The sequence below is a fragment of the Zymoseptoria tritici genome, chromosome 7 (genome assembly GCF_000219625.1).
Source record: "Zymoseptoria tritici IPO323 chromosome 7, whole genome shotgun sequence".
In the NCBI taxonomy this organism is placed as follows: Eukaryota; Fungi; Ascomycota; class Dothideomycetes; order Mycosphaerellales; family Mycosphaerellaceae; genus Zymoseptoria; species Zymoseptoria tritici.
Window position 1 is genome coordinate 2,015,385 of NC_018212.1, and position 22,750 is coordinate 2,038,134.

Sequence of the window (22,750 nt, forward strand, 5' to 3'; positions counted from 1 at the left end):
TTCAGATATGGTCGGACCAGAAGCCTGGGATTTGGCGGAAGACTTAATCGAGGCCTTACTTACTGGCCTGCGTCTCGATGCCGAGTACGATATCGCAGAGGTTTGCCAAGACGTCTACTCGATCGCCTGCCAGTACACCGCTGAGCCGGAGTGTGCAAGTCGACTCCAACGGCCATTGGAGAGATTGGGGACGTTGTACTGGGAGCTGTATACCGCCTCCGAGGCAGCGCTTGGACGGGCTCCGGTGCCTGCTTTTTATCCGCTGTCAAGGCTGATGGGCGGGCCTTACAGCTCTGCGGCGGAAGAGTCCGAGGACCGCGCATCCGGGGAGGAGAACGTGGACGCCGGCTCATGAGATTCTCGGCTGAGACGTTGACGAAACTTTCCGATACCGATGCTGCTGGACAAGGATTCCTGGTGACGCTTCGCGCGGCAAATAGAATAGCGAGCCGGGCCAGCGGGCTCGGGTTGGAGTGCTCTTCCTGATGGGGCTGTTGCTCTCGGCCTACTCTTATGTATGCAACATCTCTCGCTTGTGTCTCCGCGTGCGGGAATCATGCAACATGTGGCGCCCCGCAATGGAGCTGCGAAGAGCTCGGTGAAGATAAAGGCATCAACACTCCGTCTTTTTGGGATATTTGCAGACCACCTCGGGTATGATTCCATATTCCGTCCTTGACCTCTCTTCTGCCTCAATCCTTCGCAAAAGCCTTGTCCTTTTCCATCGTGCCTCCGATGAAGTCTCTCAGCGCCGCCCACTTCGCTTTCTGACTCTCCTTCGCCTTGTCCGCTTCACCCGCAACCACATTCTCCTTCCCACCCGTCGTAGTCCCCACCATCGCCGCCAAATTCCTCCCAAACCTCTCCCTCTCCCGTCCCTCCATAATCGCCTTCCTCCTCGCCGCTCCAGGCTTATGCTTTAAGCTCTTCATCACCATCTTGCCATCTGACTCGGACACCTTGACTTTTCTCCTCCGCCGCTTCTTCGTGGTTGTTGTGCCGTCGAGCTGCATTTCCTCCTCGTCGTCTAAACCTTCCCACTCATCTTCATCCTCGCCTTCATCCTCCGAAGCCGAGGGTAATGCGTCCGCCAGCCCATCCATGGTAGTGACAAGTTTCTTCCCCGGTCGCCGGCGTTTCAGCGTCTTTCTGCCTGCTCCACCCTTTGCTATCCCGGCGTCGCGGACTTTGTTGAGTAGAGCGTTGTGTTTGACTGTACGCTTGTCTTTTTTGTTGAGTCGCCAGTCGGCATCTTGGAGGTGGGATGTGTTGGAATTGGCGGGTTTGAGCGAGGACTTGAGGGCTGCGGCGGCGGGTTCGGAGTAGGTGTCGGTGGCGGTGGGTGGTGCGTATCTTCCGCGAGGATCGGAGGTGCTAGATTTGGAGGCGCGGGCACGGATACTGCTGCGTTTGGCGGGGCGGATGGGTGCCATTGTCGTGTATTTGGGAGTGTGTCTGCAAAGAGCGGAGGATGGATGTGAGGAAGAGCTTGGGATTTTTTCGAGATCGCGACGATGGTTTCAGCTTCGTTGGTGCCTGAGGCAGAACTTTGGGCGGACGACTTCACTTCGCTATTGCTGGGGTTTCCGACTCCATTTACAACTGACATGGTCCCAGATGTGCTGCTGCCCGCGGCCAGAGATACACATGTCGCAGATCAGAAGCAAGACGATGGTGGAACGGCGATGGAAGACCCGGCGAAGCACGCTCACGCCAGCAACAAGAATCGAAGGATGTCCATTGTCCAAACAGCACACGCCCGGCCATGTCCGAAACGGGACGACGGCATATGGCATGCCCTCAATCTCCAGTGGCTGCGCCGCAAAGATTAGAGCCATCAGCTTAAGCACGGTTTCCCGGCTCGGACGTCCGCTCTCGCCCTCAGATCCGGCGATTGCTAACACAAACAGCTCGAGACCCGAGCAACACGACATTCAAATCCGACAGGAAACCTCCATTATTGTCGACAATGTCTCCATATAAGCCGGTATCCATCTCCGGCTCGAAGAGATTGTAGAAAGGAGACATACAGAGACCATGCAAGTTCGATGAGCGAAACAAAGGCGAATGGCACGCCTTCGGGTCGAAATATGCAAGACTGGTCCTTCTCGGATCGCCGTACCAGCGTTCTGATCTTTGAACGCGGTCGCGGCGTCGTGGATACACGAAAATGTGTTTAGCTGAAGGCACGCCTCTAGCGGTCATGACAAGCCACGCCGGTAGTTTTGAGAGTGGGGTTGCAGGGCATTCTTTACACACAGGGCCGAACAATAATCGGGTCCAGCTCGAACCATCGATATGCCTCCGCATGGTACTCGCCTGGCTCAGCTGGAGTATAGAAAGGCGGCACATGATATGCATGCAACTTTTTGAGGTCTTCGTCGCGACCGGACAACAAATGCATTGTCTGGCTGGGTCCAACGCCCATTCTCATTACGAATTCCACAAACTTTGGCAAAAGCAGCTTCAGACAGAGACCGAAATGGCCGGTCTTCATCCCGAGGTTCGCAAGCCTCGCCCTCCTGGATCAGGCCTCCCTGTCCTGGCCGCTGCAAAAGATCACAGTATCACAACATCATGCCTCTTCTACGATGCATGATTTCTTGTCCTTGCCCAGTACGACGTTGAAATGAATCATGGCGGCCCTGCAGCCACCATGGACTCACCCTAATTCAGCTCAAATGACTGGAAGATGACCGAGAGATCTATGCCTAGGCGAGGGTAGGGTGCAGAACCACGCCTATCACGCACCGAGCTCCTTATTGACCATGTTTCTGGGGAAGAAATCAGCATAGCAAGGTATGTCTCACCTCGCACGCCGCTGTCACATTCGACTGACGCAGGCACAAACAGAGAGGCAGTGAGAGCAAGACATTCTTGCAGTTTACAGGAACCTTCGACAATATTCAATGAAGACTACGCTGTCAAAATGGTCCAACCTCTCTGTCTATTGAACAGTCACCAGCGAGCATGAGATGTTCGAGGAGCATACAACTGCCGACTTCCAAGTCATGGGTGTGTAAGACTGGAAGTGCTGGGCGAGACTTGAACCACTTCGCCAGTCACGAACCATATCTAAGCGTGAGACAGGACGATGCGCTCGGTATGTGCTTCCTGCGAGCACTGTACTGGTGCCAAAATACACATATCCTTCGACTTGGCAGGCGACGCAGTCGGTCCGTCAGCGTCATCCTCCGATCTAACTCCCAAAGTATAGACTAACCTGTATACACAACAGAACCATCGTATTGTCGAAATTTACCCCTCCAGATCATCGGCGCAAGTGAATCGTCTCCTCAGGCACAAAACACCTTTTGCAAGTTACTAGCGCGCGAGTCACTTCACTTCGGCTACTCCATTTCCCGTTCCGTCTCCATCTTCTCAAGTCCCCTCTCCTGCTTCCACCCTTCCTCATCCGAACCACCACCTCGATTTCCCTCCCCGCACCCAAAGGAATCCCAAAGATTCCCACCGCCATCCACCAAGACAACTGCACCAACAACAGTCGTCTCACACCAAGAAGCGCACCGCTTGCCTACCCGGCCGCCACTCATATCGCGCATCAGCTGCCGGTATCAAGTTGCGCAACTACATCGAGGCATACTCGATCCACTTCATCTTATCCTCCAGGTACAGCGCATCATTCTACACCTCCTTCTTTCGCAAGACTGACTCGCCTCATAGCAACCATCAGCAAAGATGTCTGGACATTCGATGGAGTCCATGTTCGACAACAACGTGGAGAAGACTTCGTCCGGTCTGAGAAAGACCTCTCGTCAACCACAAAAGCCTGCGCAGGTGCGCAGCGCACAAGATCAGACGACGTCCGGCAGCATGTTGATGTCGTCTCTCCTGCACAAGTCGGCACAAGCTCCTCGCAAGCGTGACCCGAACGCAACTTATCGCAGTCAAGGATGCGCCGAAGAGAAGACGCCTGCACTCACCCTTGCGAAGGAGAAGAAAGATGCGGAGGAGAAAGAGCGTGCATACATGGCGCGCAACAAGTCCGTCGAGAAGTTCACCGCCACCACCGCCATCATCAACAAGTCCGCCACTGATGCGGCAGACATCTCTACTCTGCAAACCAACAAGACCACATCCTCCACAGCCAGCCACACATACCACGGCTCGGAAGCACTGAAGGCCTTCAGCAACCTTAACATCAACATGGCTACAGCCATCTTGACCATCACCCGCAACGTCGACTTCTCTATCACAATCACCGGCTCCGGCTTCTCCAAGAAGCGTACCTCTTTCGGCGCCGACATGGCTGACCGCAAGAAAGACATCTTCGGGATCACTGGACAAGAACACTTCTCCGATGCCATCGGCAGGAAGCAGAAGACCGCCATCTTCAAGAAGTTCTTGCCTATTGGCAGGTCCACCGAGAAGGGTCAGCTCTCTGCGTCGGCCTATGGTCGTCAAGTCGATGGCGTCCTTGGATTCCTGGACTACAAGAGCAAGAAGCACCTCGTCCTTGAAGTGAAGATCTCCGACGACTCTCTCATCACCGCCACGATGACTGGAGTTCGACTGCTACCGGATGCCGCGGTCAAAGGCGAGAACAAGACGAGGATGTGGGGCTTCAACATGGCCAAGTCCGTCTCTGAAGACATGATGAAGGTCCCAGCTGGCACGACTACCTCCGATGAAGACGACTTCACTGCGTTGGAAGTCGAAGCTGCCATCGCTGCAGCATTCGAGAAGGAGATTGCGGAAGTTGATGAAGTGAAGTGCGACACAACCTCGATGTCGCCACCGACCTCCACGACTCCTCTGAAGAAGAAGCGCAAGGCTTCCACCTCCACAGCTCCGTCTTCACAGCGACCTTCAAAGAAGCAGCGACCTTCGAAGAAGCAGCTTTACGAGATCATGGGCTCTCTCCCAGGTGCGTACAGCGCGCTCAACACGTCCGAAGCAAACACCAACGCGCCTGACTGCGACGCGTCTGTGAATGACGAGGCAAATGAGACCAAGAGCAAGAAGTTGCCAAAGAGCAACCTCAACACAAACATGCACGTCTTTGCGCTGCACGACGTGCCAATGCCAGACTTCCGCGAACTGCTTGCTAAGGCTCGCGTTCCTACATGGGAACAACAAGCTCCGATGCAACCCACTGGCGCCCAGCCAACCGTCAACGACTTCGGTGATGAAGTCGAGGCACCGACTGCAGAAGCAATCCTGGCCAAAGTGACCTTTGATCGCGACACCAAGTTGCAGCATGAGGCCATGGAGCGTGAAGCTGCTCAGCTCGAGGAAGCCGAGCGCAAGAAAGCTGCCGCTGCCATCAAGTGGAAGCAGGGCAAGCACGGCATTCGCTACCGCCTTCAGGGCGACCACGTCCATATGGTGCCTCAAGGTCGTCCATTGCGCGATGCTACGGTCGAGCCAGTTATGACGCAGCAGCTTGCTGACGCGAAGTCTGGCGGTAGGCAAGCGATTTGGGAGAAGGAGATGGGGTTCGTTGAGGAGAAGCGAGAGGTGGTGAAGGTGGCGGAGACTGTGGTCAAGCGGAAGGCCGAGGACACACCGGTCAAGGAGCCGAAAAAGCGCTTGTCTCTGGCTGAGTACAAGGCCAAGGCCAAGGCAAAGAAAGAGCAAGGTCAAGCATCTCCTGCGCCTGCTACTGACAAGTACATCAAGTGCCAGGCGCCTGCTCCGGATAAGGACACTGAGAGTCAAGCACCTGCTTCGACCAACGAGGTGCATACCGATGCCATGGCCGGTCAGCCAGCAACAAAGCAGGTTCATGCTGAAGTGCCGACCGCTGTCGAAGCGTCGCAGTCAGAGCTCGCCGCTCAGCATGAGAAGAAGCTTGAGCAGGCAACGACTCTTGCCCTCGAGAAAGAATCCCAGGACAAGGCTGATGCCGAAGAGGCACAGGCGAAGGCATCCGCCACCAAGGAGCAGGCCAAGGCAGAGGCACAAGCTGCCGACGAGCATGCAAAGGGCACTGTCGCCGAAGAGAAGGCCAAGACAGATGCTGATGCGGAGGCTGAGAAGGCTAAGGCCAATGCTTCTGCATCGAAGGAGCAGGAGGAGATTTCCATCTCGGTACCCACACCAAAGGTGCTCAAGCCCGTCCACCCTGCGGCTGCTGCGAGAGTCGCATCGGCGCGGCAAAAGACTTTCCAGGAGCAGGTCCAGGAGCAGGAGCAGGGGAGGAAGAGAGATGATGAGCGGCACAGACTGAGGAGGCAGCAGGAAGCGGAGGCTGCCATGGACAGCAAGGCGGCTGGGAACAGCACTGCACCAATTGCAACCACCAGCAGCACGGCTACTGCCTCCGCACGTCCTTCGCACAACGCCTACGCTGGCAAGATCCCGCGCAAGGGACCCTCTGGAGCTACAACTGAGCAGCCAATCTCCAGTCCAGAATCTCGGCCTCAACACAATGGCCACGCCACGAAGTCTCCTTCGATTGTCCACACCACTGCAGCTGCGACCCAGCAGATGGCACCGAAATCGATGAAGCGCAAGAGCGATGAAGCCCACATCGAGCAAGACTTCCAGTCACAATCGAACAAGAAGGTCAAGGTGACGAAGACGACCAGCGCAAAGAGAGTCACTGCTCGCGAAGATTCTCCCGAGCCCATCGCTGAGAAGAACGAGATGGATCATGTCACTGGCGCGGGCCAGTCTTCGGAGCAGTCGCCGGAGCATACTGCCGATGAATCGGATACCTCAGTCCACATCGCACCTGATGTGGACACATCAGGCACCACCGTCTCCGACGATGACGCAACTCTGGGAACTACGTCCCAAGGCACCAAGCGAAAGGCCTCGGATGCGGATCAAGCGCCTCCAGCCAAGAGACGCCAGCCCACTTCGTCTGAGTCCGCTCATGGCCCGCACCAGACAACGAAGAAAGCCACGAAGAAGGGTGTCGCCAACCGCGAAGTCGAGCAATCAGGCACGAAGTATCCCACCCTCCTCGACGACGTCGACGGTGATGCTGCTCAGGATGCGATCGATGAAGCCAACTTCGCGGCCGTGCTGGCGAAGAACGCGGCTCAGCCCAAAAAGAAGAAGGGCACCGCGGGTACGAGGTCACCACCGGTTGAGCTGTCCGCAAAGGACCTACAGAAGGCCTTTGAGAACGGCACTCTGAAGGAGAAGTTGAATAACTTCTCTAGATCCGAGATCTGGGCTTGGGCGAAGGAGATCGGCGGTGGAATTGCAAATGGTCTCAGCAAGGAGAACAAAGGCGGGCTCATCACCGGCATCGTGGCGGGCTGTCAGATCAAGTTCGGCAGCTACAGTCAGCAGCTGCAGTCTTCCCGCTCTCAGCCTCGCGGAGATCGACAAGGCGGTCATGCACAACGTCGTCGCTCCAGCCCGGAGCCTCTCCGTCGAAACCAGAAGCCGGAACCCCTCCATCGCACCCAGAACGCCAGCATCGACAAGTCGACTCGCCGCCCTGCTACCGGCGCCAAAGCACCGACCGCCAACGCCATGTCCCAGCTGAAACCCAGCTATGCTCCTGGCTCCGGTCCCTGGGTCCGCGCCGAAGAGAAGCAGGCTCGAAGAGAAGCCACTGCTGCTGGCACCATGTTCGACATTGGTGCCTTCCAGCGTGCCACTGCTCCTGCCATCAAGGCGTACGAGAATGAGCAGGCGGAGAATGCGAGGAAGTGGGCCGAAGCAGAGGCCAAGGAGAAGGCCGAGGAGAAAGCCGAGGAGGAAGCCAAGGAGCGAGCTGCTGCTCGCCCCCGCCAACAAATGCCGCCTGCCGCCGGTGGTCGCTTTTGGGACCGCTACCGCCCATCACCGCCGCCCGCAGGTCCCACGGCTGCCCAGCGGGAAGTGGAGGCTTCTCGTGCCCGCAACCTTTCCCGGAGGGATGCGGCAATTGAGGCGCGCCGCTTGCGCGAGGAGAGGCCGTTGAACTACTAGGAGGTAGTTGCCGCAAGGGAAGGAAACTGGGAAGACGAAGGGATCGAGGGAGGAGGAAAGGAACAGTTGAGGATGCACTCAAACTTCCAGATCTTGACGATGCTGGCCATCTTTGCCGCTGAGTCGGGTCTCGGTTGGCTGAGTGCAGTGGAGGAGGATTATGAGAGAGAGGGGAGGAAGGACATGGAGGACAAAGCAGAGCTCGACAAAGCTGGCCATTTTTGCCGCTGAAGAGAGACTTGAAGCTGCCTACCATGGACAAAGGGAATGGATGACAACCATGGAGTATCACCATGGAGGACTTTGGGCCTTGGGAGCATGGGAGCAAGTTGGACATACCTGGAAGGATGGAAGGGATGTGACATGAAAGAGACTTGACCGTGCTCTTCAGAATGGAAGGGATGTCGGCGCTTAAATGCAAAACATAACCTCAAACACAAGTACCTCGCATATCAACTGTAGACAACTCTTGTGAACCACTGTGACCCGGAGATTGTGGCATGCATGCCTTGTAGAATCGTTCCCATTCAACAGCAACGAATCGATTTTGCGTGGTGCAAATGCACGAGACGGTGACACTCATGGAAGTAAGCTCATGTTCAATTGTCAAATAGTATCTCTACGCCAGAAAATGCAGACGCTGTAATCCCAACGTTCATAAGCCGAATTCATTCGCCGTCATAATCTACTCCCATGCTCTCTGAATCGTCTCAGCTTGTCTCATCTACTTCATTCTGCTGAGGACTCGTCAATCGGCGACGGGTTCAAGCGCCCCCTCTGACCCTGCAGATATAACAGTCGCCTAGATAACCTGTTAGTGCAGTCCCAACGAACTCATGTCGGCTGATACCCACCACTGCAAAGTGGAGCAAGCTGTTGCCATGGTCTGTTGGATGTATCGCAGCGTAGCCAATGTCTGTTCAAATTTGGCGGCGAGCAGTGACGTTCGAGAGAGGTAATCGAGAAAGACAAGATAGTACTGGACGCTCTCAAGAATCAAGTCATCGCCGTTGTCCTGGTGCACACTCTCCGCAATTAGTGCGGCTTGGGTGTGCCGGCTCTGCGATATGCGGTCTTGCTCGCTGTCGTATTCTGCGACCAAACTGACCAGCGAGGCGGCTTGGGCTTTACAAAGAGACATGACTCTCATCAGCTCGTGGGCCGTGTGATTGGTGCTGAACATGCGCCAACGCCCATCGATATGGTTTCGAATAAGGATCCTCTCGACGACGTCCACGCAGTCCGCCGCGCCTGTCTGGCAGTTCACTATTTTGTGATGTCTGGTGTTTCTGGCATCCATGGCTTATTGCGTTAGATGGACTGGACGTAGTGTGTAGAATCTGCGCTACTGTGTGTGACTCGGTGGCAGGAAATGATCGATAGAGGGTCGGGTCGGCTATCTGGAGTGTGCTGTGTCTTTTCAGGACTGTTTGGCGATTCGAAGCTTGAAGTACAAGCAGCCGAGCGTCGATCCGGCATTGAATAGCATGTTTGCCACTGCACGTGCCATAGGAAACATTTGGAAACCGCTTCCGCTTATGTCATGTCCAAGCTTGAGCACAGTTAGATGACAAGTATGATCCAGAGCAGGCGGAAGATTCCACGATACCATAGATGAGTGTATGCACTTTGAGATGTGTATGAAAGGGCGAGGACACGGCAGCATGGCCATGATGCTACGTATTCTTCACAAGCAAGCTGCATTCAAGAGAAAGCAATGTCGCATTTGGCCGTACATCTATGGTCTTGACAGCCGAAGGATGATCAACGACTAGCGGGTCGCCACATCCCGATCTCCCACGGCCTGTCTTCTGGCTGACCAGGAGGCCTCGCCACGAAATCGAATTGTCGGCCAAGCAGCATGCGTCCCAGTCGCACTCGCATGCGTTTCAAGAAGCGACCCGACGGGCACTTCAATCCGAGATGTTGAGAATGACTCGTGCCGCAGTACTTGCATTTCTTCGAAGTGGGACAGTATGCCGGATTAACCTGCGTCGACAGTGGTTGGAACGTAGGCAGGGAGGACGGGTTCCATGGAAGTCCTGCCTTTTTGTGATCTGCTTCCAATTGTCTGGCATGATCTCTCCAGTACACTGTGCCTACTCGTTCCAGCGGCCGCTGTAGTCTCGACCAGGCCCTCTCACCGTTGTGGTATTCCAGAGCAAGCCCCGTGACGACCTCGGATACATCGTTTCGTGTGTAGCATGGATTGATGGCCATGCCATTCAAGAGGGTGTCGATTCGGTCTTCTTCTTCGTCCCAAGCCTGCTCTCCCACCATTTCTGTGATTCGATTCGCCAAGTCGTTGGCCTCCCATCTGGCGTCGCTTTCGTGAAGCATTTGGTAGAGGAGAGCCTGACTCTGTATGAAGTGCCTTCCGGGCAAAGTCGACATCGTTGGACCAGATTATGAAAGCAAATGACAATGTGTAGCTGATTCGAAGAGGAAGATGTTCCGTGAGAATCCGGGGGCATCTGTATAGAAAGTCAAAAAGTCCTTTTCCGAGCCAACTTCTTCAGTCGTTTGTCTGAAATCATTCGTTCCATGATGAATGGATCAATATGACGCCTGATCCTGTTTACACTGCGTGCAAAGGCAAACAGCAGACTCATGATCCAGTATCACGTTCAGGTCGTCGGCTAACAATACGATGTTAACCCTGTGTCTGGGGGGGGATTTGAGGCGTCAACTGTCGTGGTTGTGTCGCGCTCCATGGCATCCTCCGTAGAACCGCAGCGCGTGCAGGAGTTGCCCAAGGCGGCCATGGCTACCAAGAGGTGGCACGTCAGTTGACGAGAAGACTGGGTCGTCAAAGACAAGCCCGCAGAAAGGCTCGCTAATGGACTTGTTCTGATCAGTGAACCAGTATTGGATGTTGTTGGGCGGATCTGTATAGATGTGGTTCTCGGAGATTTGCTATAAGTCATGATTCTCGGTCTTGTGGCCAGATCTGCTGCAGACCTCGCCAGTGCTGGACGCTTAATAAGGTTTCAATGTTACTTTGGTATTCTTTTTCGATGCTGAGCGATCTCCATCACAATCATTGCGGTGGAACTCCTCATCCTCATCCTCGTCTTCTCCCGCTTTACGCTTGAGATGTTTGAAACTCCTCTCGGACTTGGTAACCTTCTTGCTATTCCCTCGAGTTGACTGTGCGGATCTCCACTTTCCACCTCCCTCACCGTCCTCGCCACCAGTTGTCGTCTCCACCTCCGCACTGATGGGAGCGCCCTCAGATGTATCGTTGGAAGGGGTGTGGAGTAGTGAGTCAGTCTCGTCCGATCGAGCTCACGAGCATGCGAACGTGTTTCCGCAACGCTGGTCAAGAATCCCGAATGTTGGGGAGGGCGCCTTGGTCATGGAGGCTCCATGGTGATGTGCGTGGGACAGCTGGAGTAGGGTCCCTATAAAGGGGGCAAGGTTGTAGTCCGTAGCCGTATTTGATGAGGCTGTCAGTCGCCAAGAGAGGGCCTTGCAGCCAATCAGCTAGTCGGTGGATGTTCATAGCTTGGGATTACGAAAGGATTGTCGTGTCAAATCAGTGCGAGGAGGCTGAGGGTATAGTGCGCTGGGCTGTTGAGTATGCAATAGGTTGTCTTTCATGATCCCATGAGACTTGAAGCGGCTAATAAATAGTCTCGGCAAGATCGCCGGTGAGATCTCGAAAGTTGCGAGTTACATCATATGATGAACATGTTCTGCTTGTTGCACGATCATCGAAATCTCAGTGGCGACGAAGAGATGACGTCCCAGTGGCAAGTTGTGAGGAAGTCCATATTGATAAAGTCGACTGCTTTTGCAAGAGAAGTTCCACTCCAAGACCGCCATGAGGTTAGGATGGTGAAGGACTTGTCGATGACCCTGGAGACATCGCAGCTACTTCGGCTCTGTGCAAACGCAAAGCGAGGAAGTCGCTACGAGAGCCGTGACCGGAGCTGGCACGTTGCCATCGTTACTAGAGCCGGACGACTCCTTTCTGATGACGAGAGGTGGGATCGTCCGGCGATGGGACTGTTAGCTTGCAGACGGGAAGAGTGGAACGAATGTCGGTAGAATGGTATTTCAAATCTCCAGAACGGATTGTAAGGCGACGGTACTTGCGAGTGGCACAGGAGAAGGCTGGACGCCGGTGTCCGACCCGCCGAGAAGCGTTACAGCGACTTCAAAAGAGCCACGAGTCGGAATAGTGGCATTTCCAATCTTCTCAATTCTTCGCGCAGAATGATCGAAGAGGACTTATTGGTGACGCCAAGAGCGGCATATATTTTCTTTCTGTCTTGATGGTCGACCACCTTTAGTTCGGTAGCAGCGACCTCGGTGTCGTCGATGAGGATGGAGTGGTTCTTGGTCTTGGTGTTTGAAATGGTGATGCGATTCAAGGCGTCCGTGGCGAGCAAAGCCGTACGTTTTTGTTGCATCCACCCGTGCAAAGTAGTGTGCCCTCCGGATTAGAGAACAGGGCAGTGCTCGATTCCTGCGCCAGATAGTGCTGGAGAAGCCTGGACCGTGGTGATCGACCTGTCAAGGAGCGTTACAACAATGCCAGAAAAGTCCCGAGTCGGGACAGTGATCACACCAGAGGTCTTCGAGATGTAGGCAGTGGGAGACTGTAAGCCTGGGAAGATGGTAGTCGTGATCGACGTCGAAGCAGAGTCCAGAACCTTGCTCGATCTGCTGTACGCTGTTGAAGAATGCACGGCTGGCAAGATGATGCGCATGATGGATAGCACGTTATCGAACAGAACGGTGCTCGATCCGCTGGTTGGCGCTGAGGCCGCTGCAGAGGGGGCGCTCGATTTCGGAAACACAGACGAGCGGAACAGAGTAAGGATCAGGAAGAGAGCCGACAGCGAATTCGAGAGTCCCATTGATGCTGGTGGTGGGACGGGGTACCAGCTCCACGGGAAGGAATGGCTTTTCGGTCCGGGTGCGCGGTGAAGAGAGTATAGAGAGTCGTGGCGTTGTGTATAGTGGAAGTGTTGTGTATATAGAGATGTCTTGGAAGTGCCGTTACTGGACTTCAAGTTTTGAGGATGTCGAAATACATGACGAGAGTCGAAACCACGAGAACAGCTGCAAACGGATGACGGATCTGGCCTGGATTGAAGATGGTAGCTTGACGTTGGCAGCAGACCTTGAGTAGGCGTGTCACTCACAGCAGCCGAGGAGTTCTGCTCAGGATGCGGAAATCGTGCAAAGGCGTGCAGTTGTGATCGCGAACCTCTCGGTTGGTCAAGAGAGGGTGGCCCCATCGCGTGAAAGAGGTGTTGGCGAGCGAAGAGCCGGTCTTGATGGGTGATTCTGATCAGGGAAAGAGATCGTAGGCTTCCCACCGATCTCGGATGCTTGATGGGATGGTAGATGTTGATGCCCCTGCTGTAGCGGTAGGTCGTGTGCGCAGCTGTGAATTCGAGATATCTGCGACGGAGCAGGACAGGATTCAATTCGAATCCTTCCTCATTGATTGGTGCAGAACCGGTGTCTTCAAACAGTGCCATGAGCACTGCAACGAATCCAACACAGGCCAATCCATCGAGCGTGCACCGACTTTGTATGGCTTGCAAGCCTCGTCGATTTCAGCATGGAATGGGTCTCGACCGCGCTCGGCTAGCATATCGTCGAACTCAGGATAGGGACCGAATTCCTTGTCCTCTACCGTGTCACCTTCCCACTCCTCAGGCATCTCATTGTTATCTCCTTGCTCGTTCGCCGGTGCCTCAGACTTGCATGACGCTGAGGATGGCGGAGGCTGCAATGTCGGCGACGAGGTGTTGTTGAAGTCCGGCACACCGGACATGTTCGTCGTGCTGGATGACTGCGTGTCAATGCGAGATTGGGGGGGCTGTTTCAAAGGATGAGAGTTCGGGAGACTGGCTGACGGTAGAAAACTTGGTGATGATCATGTATTCGGACATGAAGGGTGGGTCGAGGATGGTCGGTGACGAGGTTGGTTGAATTGTGATGGAGTTGTCCATGTATCCGGAGGGTACGAATGGAGTTGCGGTCGGGCTGAGGGACGAACGAGGCTGACGAAGTTGAGGTTCATGCACGACGTCTGGACCCGACGAGCTGTTCGCACCGACGCTCTCTCTCTGCGGCTGCTTGGCACGTATGCTTGGAGTTGGGATTGTTGTGGCAACTCGGCGCACCGGCCAAGTCTAGGTCCATGTGACTCATGTGGTGCAATTGCTCCTCATCGTCGTGCATCGTCCTCCTTGCCGAAGATCTGAATGCCGATGTGGGTAGACAGCGCAGTGGGCGGGTTCTCGGGCTTTCTACCGACGATGTGTGTTACCAGTCCATGCGTTCGAAACACACCGCATGCCCAACACGGGATATTTTGGCTCAGGCAAACTTCAAGTGTTCGTTGACGAGAAGCTTACAGGGTCCAGCTCTTGGCCGTCGAATTTGGGATCGATTGTGACACAAAGGACCGGGAGCGCATTTTTATCGTTGCCCGTGACGAGAGCTCATACAGTCGCTTGAAAGTGTACCGAAAGGTCTTCACGGTTCGGGCGAAGAGCGTTGCTATTGCCTTTGACGCATTTTCTCCTCGTTGTCATGTCAGAGGTGCGCAGCGGCTGGTAGTCGGAGATCGGTCGCGACGGCCGGGAGGGCTTGGAGGGACTCGAAAAGCCGACAGCAGCCTCCACATCCACATCGATGTCCCGGCCTTCTCGCCGGTGTTGATGTTTTGAGGCAAGCCGGGAGCAGATTCGTTCGTGGAGTTGTCGATGGGACCAGGGAGGATGGAGAAGAAAGGAGGCGCGCGGCAGGGCGACGACAGCGCGCATATTTCCCATTGGACAGCTTGACGTCGTAGAAGTCTGTATATATGCGGGATTAACCGCCGAAGTGTTGTGTATATAGAGCTGGGGCCGCTCGGCGAGGCAGTCTGGCGTTGCTGAAAGGCATCGAACTATTCATCCACAGCGTAGAAAGTTCGTAGCTTGTTGATCTTCAGGATTGTGGTGCGTGAAAGACTCACAGGTGGTGTTCAAGGCCTCGTGGTCGCCGAGAAATTCGTTGTCTTCGTCGCATTCCTCGAAAACGCTGTCGTCCGTGAGAGTGGGGGAGGCGCAGGTTTCTAGTGCATTTGGCGGCAGCAGTCGGAGAGGCGTTAGGTGGAGGCGCAGTCGATGAAGGTGTAGGCGATAGCAAGGCTCCAAATGGAGTAAAAGTGGAACGGGAAGTTGTGTCGAAGGACTCCGTCGATGTGGAGCATGGCTTCTGACATTCGCAACGGCTCCAGGACATCGCTGGGCAGTTGGACCGTCTGTCTGCGGAAGGGCTGAGGATGCAGGAGTCGCAGCTTCGACGGCCCGAGTCGATTTCTCGGCGTTCACCTTACCTTTGGCAGTTTCCACTTTGGTGACATGAGTCGGGGACACATGTGCCAGCGGTATGACGAGAGGCGAGGATAGGCGGTCCGTTGTCCGGAGACACTCTGGAAAGACGAAGGAAGACGATGGAGATATGTTGATGGATGAGGACCGTACAGTTCGGCCGGAATGCGCTGGAGTAATGATGTTGGAGCTACCCACAGTCGGGTATTTGGACGCGGCATCGGTAAAGTCCTGCGAGGAAAGGATAGGAAGGATGAGGGCGGAATAGCAGTGGCACGGGACTCTCCGGGCGGCGGCAGTCCAGATAGAGAGATCCATTAGAAGGCCATCCTGTAACGCTCGAGTTCCCCGGTGATGGCACAGGACCACCGTATGGCAGAACAGTGGACACAATAATCCCAGCAGACCCAAAGGATATTTCAGTCTGCTCGACCGGATTGGAAGTCGTTCCTACGCCAGGAAGACTTGTGAGTGGCACAGCAGAGGGCCGGATCGGGGTGGGCGGAACAGCCCCACGAGAGCTCGAGGATGTGTCGGACTGCTCCGGCGGGTTGGTCGTGTTCGCATTTTGTGTGTATATATGGGCATTTGGTGTGAGTATAGTTCGTCGGTCGTGAGTATATAGCAGCCATAGGAGGGAGCGTGGTCTTCGCTCTGGTATAGCATGAGGCTCAAGTAGCCGCATGTGCCGGAGAGGTGGCAGGGAAAGACGTGAGGAGTCCGATGGTGCTGGAGGTAGCGTCCAGGTGGACGAGGGGAGGGTACGCGCGAGTCCAGCCGGCTTCCACATTTCCAAACAGCACCTGATTAGCCCAGGTGACCACGGAAGTTGTGTTTCCAGCGTTGTCGCGGATCGGGTCGCACGCAATAATGTGGATGTGGCGCTGGAGGAAGGCTTTTTTGATGCCGCGGTGGGGAAGGAAGACGCCGACGGATCCATCGAGTACTTGTTTGCTGGCGAGCAGTTCAGCACCGACAATGCTAGTTCGAGCCATGAACAGTGTGCAGGAGAGGGGCCTGGCGAAGGAAGCGGAAATTTCCGCGGATAGGATAGAGCATGCGTCGGTATCGTAGTTCTGGAAGGGTTTACCTGCCTAGCCCAAGACATGGTCGCTTTAGCCAAAGGGTTGGTGGTCACCGGCTGCTCGTCGATGACGATCATCTCAAGCTTGACGCTGGCCTTGGGGACCATCTTTTTGACCTTGGCGATGTTCTTCGTAGCCGTCACGTCGTGTGCCTGATCTGGCACCCTGCCCACAAGCACAATGCTGCGGAGGGATTTGGCGAGGCCATTAGGAAGACTCTCGTGCAGGATGGAGCAGGCGCGGCCGTTGTAGGCCTGGAAGATCTTCACCTGCTAAGCCAAGGGCATAGCTTCTTTTGTGAATTCCTTGCCGAGGAGGTGGAGGCTACGAGCCATATGCGTGGGAGTCTCGATGTCGCCCGATGTGTTGAGCTTGACAGTGATGAGTGAAGTGTGGTGTAGAAGATGCGCATGATCCTCCCACGAATATCATAATCAGCCTCATGGCCCTGACACTCATGGTATCATTGCGAAAGCGACTTGTTCCTCTTCACCCGCAATCGGTATCTGACGCGGCGCAGTGGAGAATCCGAGTCTGTCGCACGGAAGTATCCTCGTCATCATACTATTCTGTCTTCTCGCAGTGGCTTCGGACCGCTCTGAGATCCTCAGTGATGATGGAGTACATTGCGAGTCCGCCGACAAAGCTCACAAGCATCCACCAGTTGTCTGGTTAGCATCCGCATCGTTGGCATCGCCGTTGGATGTATCGTTGAAAGCGTGTTTGTGGAGTCCAGTATTGCCAGCTTCGTTGGCGGCGATAGCCTTGACCCATTCTCGGTCATGGAATTCACCGGCATACGCACATGCTTTCACAAGGCTGAGAATCTCGGATATTGCGGAGGGCGCCCTGGTCGTGGAGGGTCCATGGTGGTGTGGAAGGGGCGGTTGGAGCATGTTTTCGCCACGCTTGTCGAAACCCTCGAGCGCCGCGAAAAATACCCTGGCCGGTGATCATCCACTGTCCAGTTTGGCGAGATACAAGCGGCTCTCGACGTCGCGATTTGGGTGGCAGTGACCACCCAGTCTTTTTCAGCCTCGTGATCATGGCCAAGACGAATGATGAGCGAATGTCACCATGAATAAGCTCATAGCTCGAGCAAGCGATCAGGTCAGAAGTTTGAAATTTGGTAGAAGTGGTGGCGAAGTCTGATCGGAGGGCTCGGCGAATGGTCCCTCGCAGGTGCCGATGGAGAGCGCAGCGGGATATGGTCTTCGTTCGAGCAGCCGCCGTCGCCAGAGGCAGGCTTGATCAAGACACCACTTTGTCAGGCGTGAGCAAGGCGTCCGGTACGGATCGGGCAGCTGTACGACATCGCAAAGAGATGACGCGATGTGCAAAAGTCCAGTGGAGCGCAGGAGGAGACCTCGCTCAAGAAGGAGATAGTCCGATGCGGCACTCTGGACATGGCAGATTCTCTCGGAATGAAGTTCTTCGAGAAAACGCATCTCTGCAATTTATGCCAGGCCGGTGATGGAGGACTGCAGGCTGAGAGCTGCTCGAGTTGAAGTCCGGGCTCGTGAGGAAGTGCCTCGTGCCCAAGAAGGTCCATCAGCCATGTCTGGACAGTGATGGTCCTATTCTCCTTGAGTGTAGTCGCTCAGTTGGGTTGGGAACGGAGTCGACGATGCGCGTGGAAGTGCTTGGAGGCAACCTGCTCGAAGAACCACGTCCGCCTTGAGTGTTGCTTGGAGAAGGAGGATCGAATTCCGTTGAATAAATTTGTGTATATATTGCGCAGAAATGATGTGAGTATAAGAAGCAAATGTCAACAAATGCAACGGCTTTGCGAACAGGAACGGAGGACGCTTGAAGCGTTACCTTATACCGAAGTGTGTAGCAAGATGTTGAAAAACAAGGTGAAAAGGCGGGCATGGCCGCGGCGACGACTCCGAGAAAGAAAGTCACACCAAAGCCGCCAAGCTCAGCTTCGTTGCACTTCGTCTCCTGTCCGTCGGGTTCTTGCATCTCGAATACAGGTTTTCCCTGCTTGATATTTCACTGTGATGCCTCAACGACACCCCCCCCCCAGCAGCAGCGAGCGAATCGATACTGGGTTCGACGGAGCTGCGGAACGGAATTTGTACTGGACATGGAAGAGCTTGAACATCGTTTGAGGATACGATTTGGAAAGCTTGTCTCGTGGCGATGGACATATGTTTGCTCTCGACCAGGAAGTATCGCACAGCTCTTGAACGTGCCATGGCCAAACATCGTGGACACTCGCACAACAGACCCGAAAGCACTCTGTCTCCTGTCAAAACTCACCCTGCCATGTCTTCTCCTAATACAGCATCTCATCGAAAGTCACTCACCATTGGTCATACAGCGTCCGGACTCAGTCTGCTGCCCTTCCCGGTCAACAACTGACGGCAATTCACCCTTTCGAAGCCTGACAACGTGGTATGCACGATCGGGTCGGGCATCGTGGAGCTGTTTGAGTACAGAGACGGTAGCTCTGATACGACGAAACATGCCCGCCGGCTACCTGCATCATTCTCGCAGACTACCCCGCCAAACTAGCGGTGTGGCAGGTCGCCTACAAACACTCCGCAGCTGTATCGCCGGGACCGGTGACCAATTGCTTTCGGCCGTTATTGCAATCCTTCGAATATCATCCCGAGGCCTTCTGTCCCGCAGAGATGCCACTCAGAAAGCGTCGGTGCAAAACTGAACCCCAGACGCCGGTAGTGCATACATGGTCTCGGTCTCACAGGGCAGGAACACGCAAACAAATGATCTTCGGAGTCTCTGACTCTCTTTCCTGGTAGACGGGTTTCCGCAGTCATTTTTGAAGAATGTGCAGCAACGCCGACGCATGACTTCACTCCGCGACGGGTTCGCACAGCAATCAGGTTATATGTCCCCGAACGGATGCTACGTTGCACATGAAATAATGAACAAGAAGTGTTGATCGATCGACCCTCAAGAGCAGTCCACTCATTGCAACTCGAGCTGCCAGGTAATAGATCATGCACCGATGGCCACAAAAGTCGTTTTCGCACCGAGAAGCGAGTCTGTCAGCATGATTCCACTTGATCGAGACTGTCTGTCGCCGGAAACGGCGATTTTGCAAGCTACAATTCCGCTTTAGGTGGATGGAACGTGTCAGCCACCAGACCTGGGAGGAAGCACAATGACTGCGATGTCCGAGACGGCCACAAAGGGCCTACCGAACAGCCACAAAGGACCCACAGCCACGACGACATGAATTGTCCGGATACAGCCGCTGTAGGACTGTTGCTGCGAAGTTTTACCTGTGCCGAAGACTCCAAGCTTTCTCTAGCTCGTCATTTGTCTGGGAATGCAGCAGGGCGCCTCATCATGCAAGATCTGATTGCATCAACTCTGAAGTGCGTTCCGTGGAGTGGACGGTCCGCTCTGCTCCATCGGGTCGGGCATGGCTGTGCCGACATGTGGCGAGCTTCCCAGCATGGGTTCCGTCGAGCCGAATGGCACTATTGAGAGCTGCAAGGCTCCAATTGAGATGAGACATGAGCCCGATGTTCTCCAAAATGCGATTTCCTAATTCGGCTGCCCAGCTCCAGACTTGGTCTGACGTGCATGATCCTGCAGGAGCCGACCCACATCTACCCGCTGTTCACGATACCTGACAGAAGTGGTCCGTCTCATTCTGAAAGGGTGATGGAAATACTGATGGAAACAGAGTCGCCACGCTCGCGTTGAAAGGTAGGAGGTCCTCCCAGGATCGGATCCCCCAACGCAGATCATCGCTACTCAGCAACATTGATCGGCGGCTCCGGATCAGCGACCACGATCTCCATATAAGCTCCATCGTCAACGAAACCTTGCTGATTGACCTCGTCGCCCTTAGAATTGTCATACATCCCTAGCACATACACCTCCGATCCCAAAGCCCATTTGCCCGAGAAAAGCGACCTGCTCTCCACGTATTCCCTCCCTCGGAAGCACTGCTCGATGATATTGGCCAGGGCATCCCAGCTATGAGGACTAGAAGTCGGATCTGTCGTATTAGGGGTCATGCGACAAACGCATTTCAGGTGAGATGGGCGATAGTTCCAGCTGAAATGACGGTTATCGAATGGAAAAACACACCTGAGATTCTGGCTACGGAGGGCGAAAAAAAAGCCATCTGTCATGTCGTGTTATCTTATCTCATCTGCTACTTGCCTCCCGAATTCGCTATTATCTCAAATGCACCTCCGAAGGTCCAGGTGGCCTCACATCACAGTGCACGAATTTCGTTTCTATAGCCGCCCGTTGATATCTTCGGGTCAACCCTTACAGTGGGCTATTGTATCGGAAACCAGATACAAAAAGTTTGTCGCATGACACCTTAGACGGCACCATGCAACTCGTCACCCTCCTGTTTCCGTTTGTGCTACTCCATCATGCCCAGAGCTTATTTCAGACACAAAACTGCCCCGATAGCCTCCTTGACATGACCACGCTCTCCCAGAGAGCATCTGATTCAGTTGGCAAGATCCCAGTCCGTCTCCGCAAAGCCCACTGCTCCATCGTTGAGCACCAAAACTGACGTTCGCAGGCTTACAAGGCGTTCTTTGGTGCCTCTGCTCGGGGAGGAAGGTCAGATGCAAGAGTTGCCAGTATGTCGAACTGATTTGAATTGAATCAGGAAGTCGAAGTTGACCACTGAGACCATAAACAGCCATCTACGACCGCATCGCAGAATTCAACTCTCTCCCAAGCAGAACCATATCCCTCGTTTGCGAGCTGCCAGGCACGAGGTCCGCACAAGCTTGTCAGCTTGGTAGCACACCGTGAGAGACGTCGCCAGCGGACAACGTACAAGGACACTGACGAGAGACGTCTCAGACTCGCAGCGACACTCTTTGACTCCGACGAGATCTATATATGCAACAGTGCGTACTCGACCCCCAGACACACAACTCCTACTCCACTAACATCAATCGTCCTGCTCCCGAGACATGTGGACCAACGCCCTCGGAGGCCGTCGAGAAGGCAGCACCAAGATCCCCCGCCTGACGACTCAGATCGTCCCGTTCTCGCGCAGCTCCTCCCCAGTATTGCTAGAGGAGTACAACATCATCGGGAGACATCTTCTCCACGAGGTACCTCTCTCCGAACAATCCTCACACCCAGAGCTGACGCCACTCCAGATGACCCACATCCTCTTCAACACCATCGACGCCCAGACCCGTGACCGCAACGGCGTTCTTCGAGTAGCATACATGCACGAGCAGAGTCTTCGCCTGGCTCGTAGTGACCCGGCGTTGTCCCGTCGCAATGCGGATAATTATGCTTGTTTTGCGATGGCGGCGTATTATCCGAGGGGGTGCTGGTCTTTTGACCCGGATCGGATGATTGGGTCGTGTCGAGTGAGGGACGAATTGAAGGTCTGAGGAGGGATCAGGTCTCTGCTTCCGATGCTCGGAACATAGTATGGAGGAGGTTGCGACCGTCATTCGACATAGTTTGAACTTGAACAGAAGAGTCCCCTGGCAGATCGACACACATGAGACATCGTAGCAGCAGTTCGACGTTTGATCACAATCAGCCGGCTACTTGTTCCATTGTCGTTGCGAGGAGCATCCCAGCGCATGAAACCCTCCGGTAGCTGGCATGTCCCTTTTTTCTAAAGCGGCAACTCAGCCAGCAAATTTGCCTCTTCCGGCGGCTTGCATTCTTGAACAATGGAACCAATGCTATCATACTCCCCTTGTTTTGTCCAATGCTGTAGCCAATGAGAAACTTGCTTTCCGTCATCGTGGTCGAAAGCTACTCAGGCTCCCGCAACACACTTTCTTGAGCCGAGCATTGCTGTATGGCAACAAGTCTTGAAATCCCTGATAGCTGATCACTGGGGACTCTTCCGTACACTCTCGTACGTCTCCGCGGATGTGTCACTCGACTCCGCGTTCAAGGCTTTCGGAGTCTCGTCTTCGACCTGCTTTGGCTTCGCAGCTTCGTGAATGAATCCTGCCAAAACTGGCAGGTTCCACGCAGGAATTCAAACCTCAGCGTAGAGCTTCGTTGCATATCTGGCTTGACTGCCACGCGCGGGAGGCGGCATCGATGATACCCACATAGATACGGCGGGTCAGGTGGTCGCCGATATAGCTCAGCTTGAGAGAGATCGCGCGGGTGTCGTTGTTCTCGACCGCATCGATTACTGAGATAATCGTCGTGGTAGGCCGTCTCAGCGAGTTGAGGTGTTGTGCTGGAGGAACTCAATCGTGCGGCTCTTACGAAGTCTTCTGCCACCCGTCCTCTTCCAGCCCAGCAACATGCTGAACCACAACCGCTCGGCGAAGATTTCTGACGACTTGCCCGCGCGGCTAGGAGCTCGCGCCTCGTATCGAACGGACATTGGTACGTCTGTAAAGACTGTGGTGTGGTGGCCAGGCTATTTTTTTAAACCGGGCGGCAGATGACGATGTAGACTGCGTCCTTGCTCTT

At 54.7% G+C, this 22,750-nt stretch overlaps 5 protein-coding genes across 5 annotated transcripts; 3 read left to right on the plus strand and 2 right to left on the minus strand.

The window, feature by feature from the left end:
* Nucleotides 1-692: 692 nt before the first annotated feature.
* On the minus strand, nt 693-1,448 carry MYCGRDRAFT_110296 (uncharacterized protein; the record flags this gene model as incomplete). Its single annotated transcript, XM_003850960.1, has 1 exon — nt 693-1,448. The coding sequence occupies one exon, from the start codon at nt 1,431-1,433 to the stop codon at nt 693-695; it is 741 nt and encodes a 246-aa protein (XP_003851008.1).
* A 1,129-nt stretch (nt 1,449-2,577) lies between these two features.
* Nucleotides 2,578-7,896, plus strand: MYCGRDRAFT_94699 (uncharacterized protein; the record flags this gene model as incomplete). Its single annotated transcript, XM_003850789.1, has 5 exons — nt 2,578-2,616; nt 2,726-2,799; nt 3,063-3,103; nt 3,506-3,630; nt 3,685-7,896. 5 exons carry the CDS (start codon nt 2,578-2,580, stop codon nt 7,894-7,896), a joined length of 4,491 nt encoding a protein of 1,496 aa, XP_003850837.1.
* Nucleotides 7,897-8,625: 729 nt separating this feature from the next.
* On the minus strand, nt 8,626-10,290 carry MYCGRDRAFT_94700 (uncharacterized protein; the record flags this gene model as incomplete). Its single annotated transcript, XM_003850959.1, has 3 exons — nt 8,626-8,698; nt 8,751-9,147; nt 9,717-10,290. The coding sequence occupies 3 exons, from the start codon at nt 10,288-10,290 to the stop codon at nt 8,626-8,628; spliced, it is 1,044 nt and encodes a 347-aa protein (XP_003851007.1).
* A 5,635-nt stretch (nt 10,291-15,925) lies between these two features.
* MYCGRDRAFT_94701 (uncharacterized protein) lies at nt 15,926-16,716 on the plus strand (the record flags this gene model as incomplete). The annotated part of the gene is made up of 2 exons (XM_003850790.1): nt 15,926-16,242; nt 16,464-16,716. The coding sequence occupies 2 exons, from the start codon at nt 15,926-15,928 to the stop codon at nt 16,714-16,716; spliced, it is 570 nt and encodes a 189-aa protein (XP_003850838.1).
* A 4,542-nt stretch (nt 16,717-21,258) lies between these two features.
* On the plus strand, nt 21,259-21,693 carry MYCGRDRAFT_94702 (uncharacterized protein; the record flags this gene model as incomplete). Its single annotated transcript, XM_003850791.1, has 1 exon — nt 21,259-21,693. One exon carries the CDS (start codon nt 21,259-21,261, stop codon nt 21,691-21,693), a length of 435 nt encoding a protein of 144 aa, XP_003850839.1.
* Nucleotides 21,694-22,750: the final 1,057 nt, after the last annotated feature.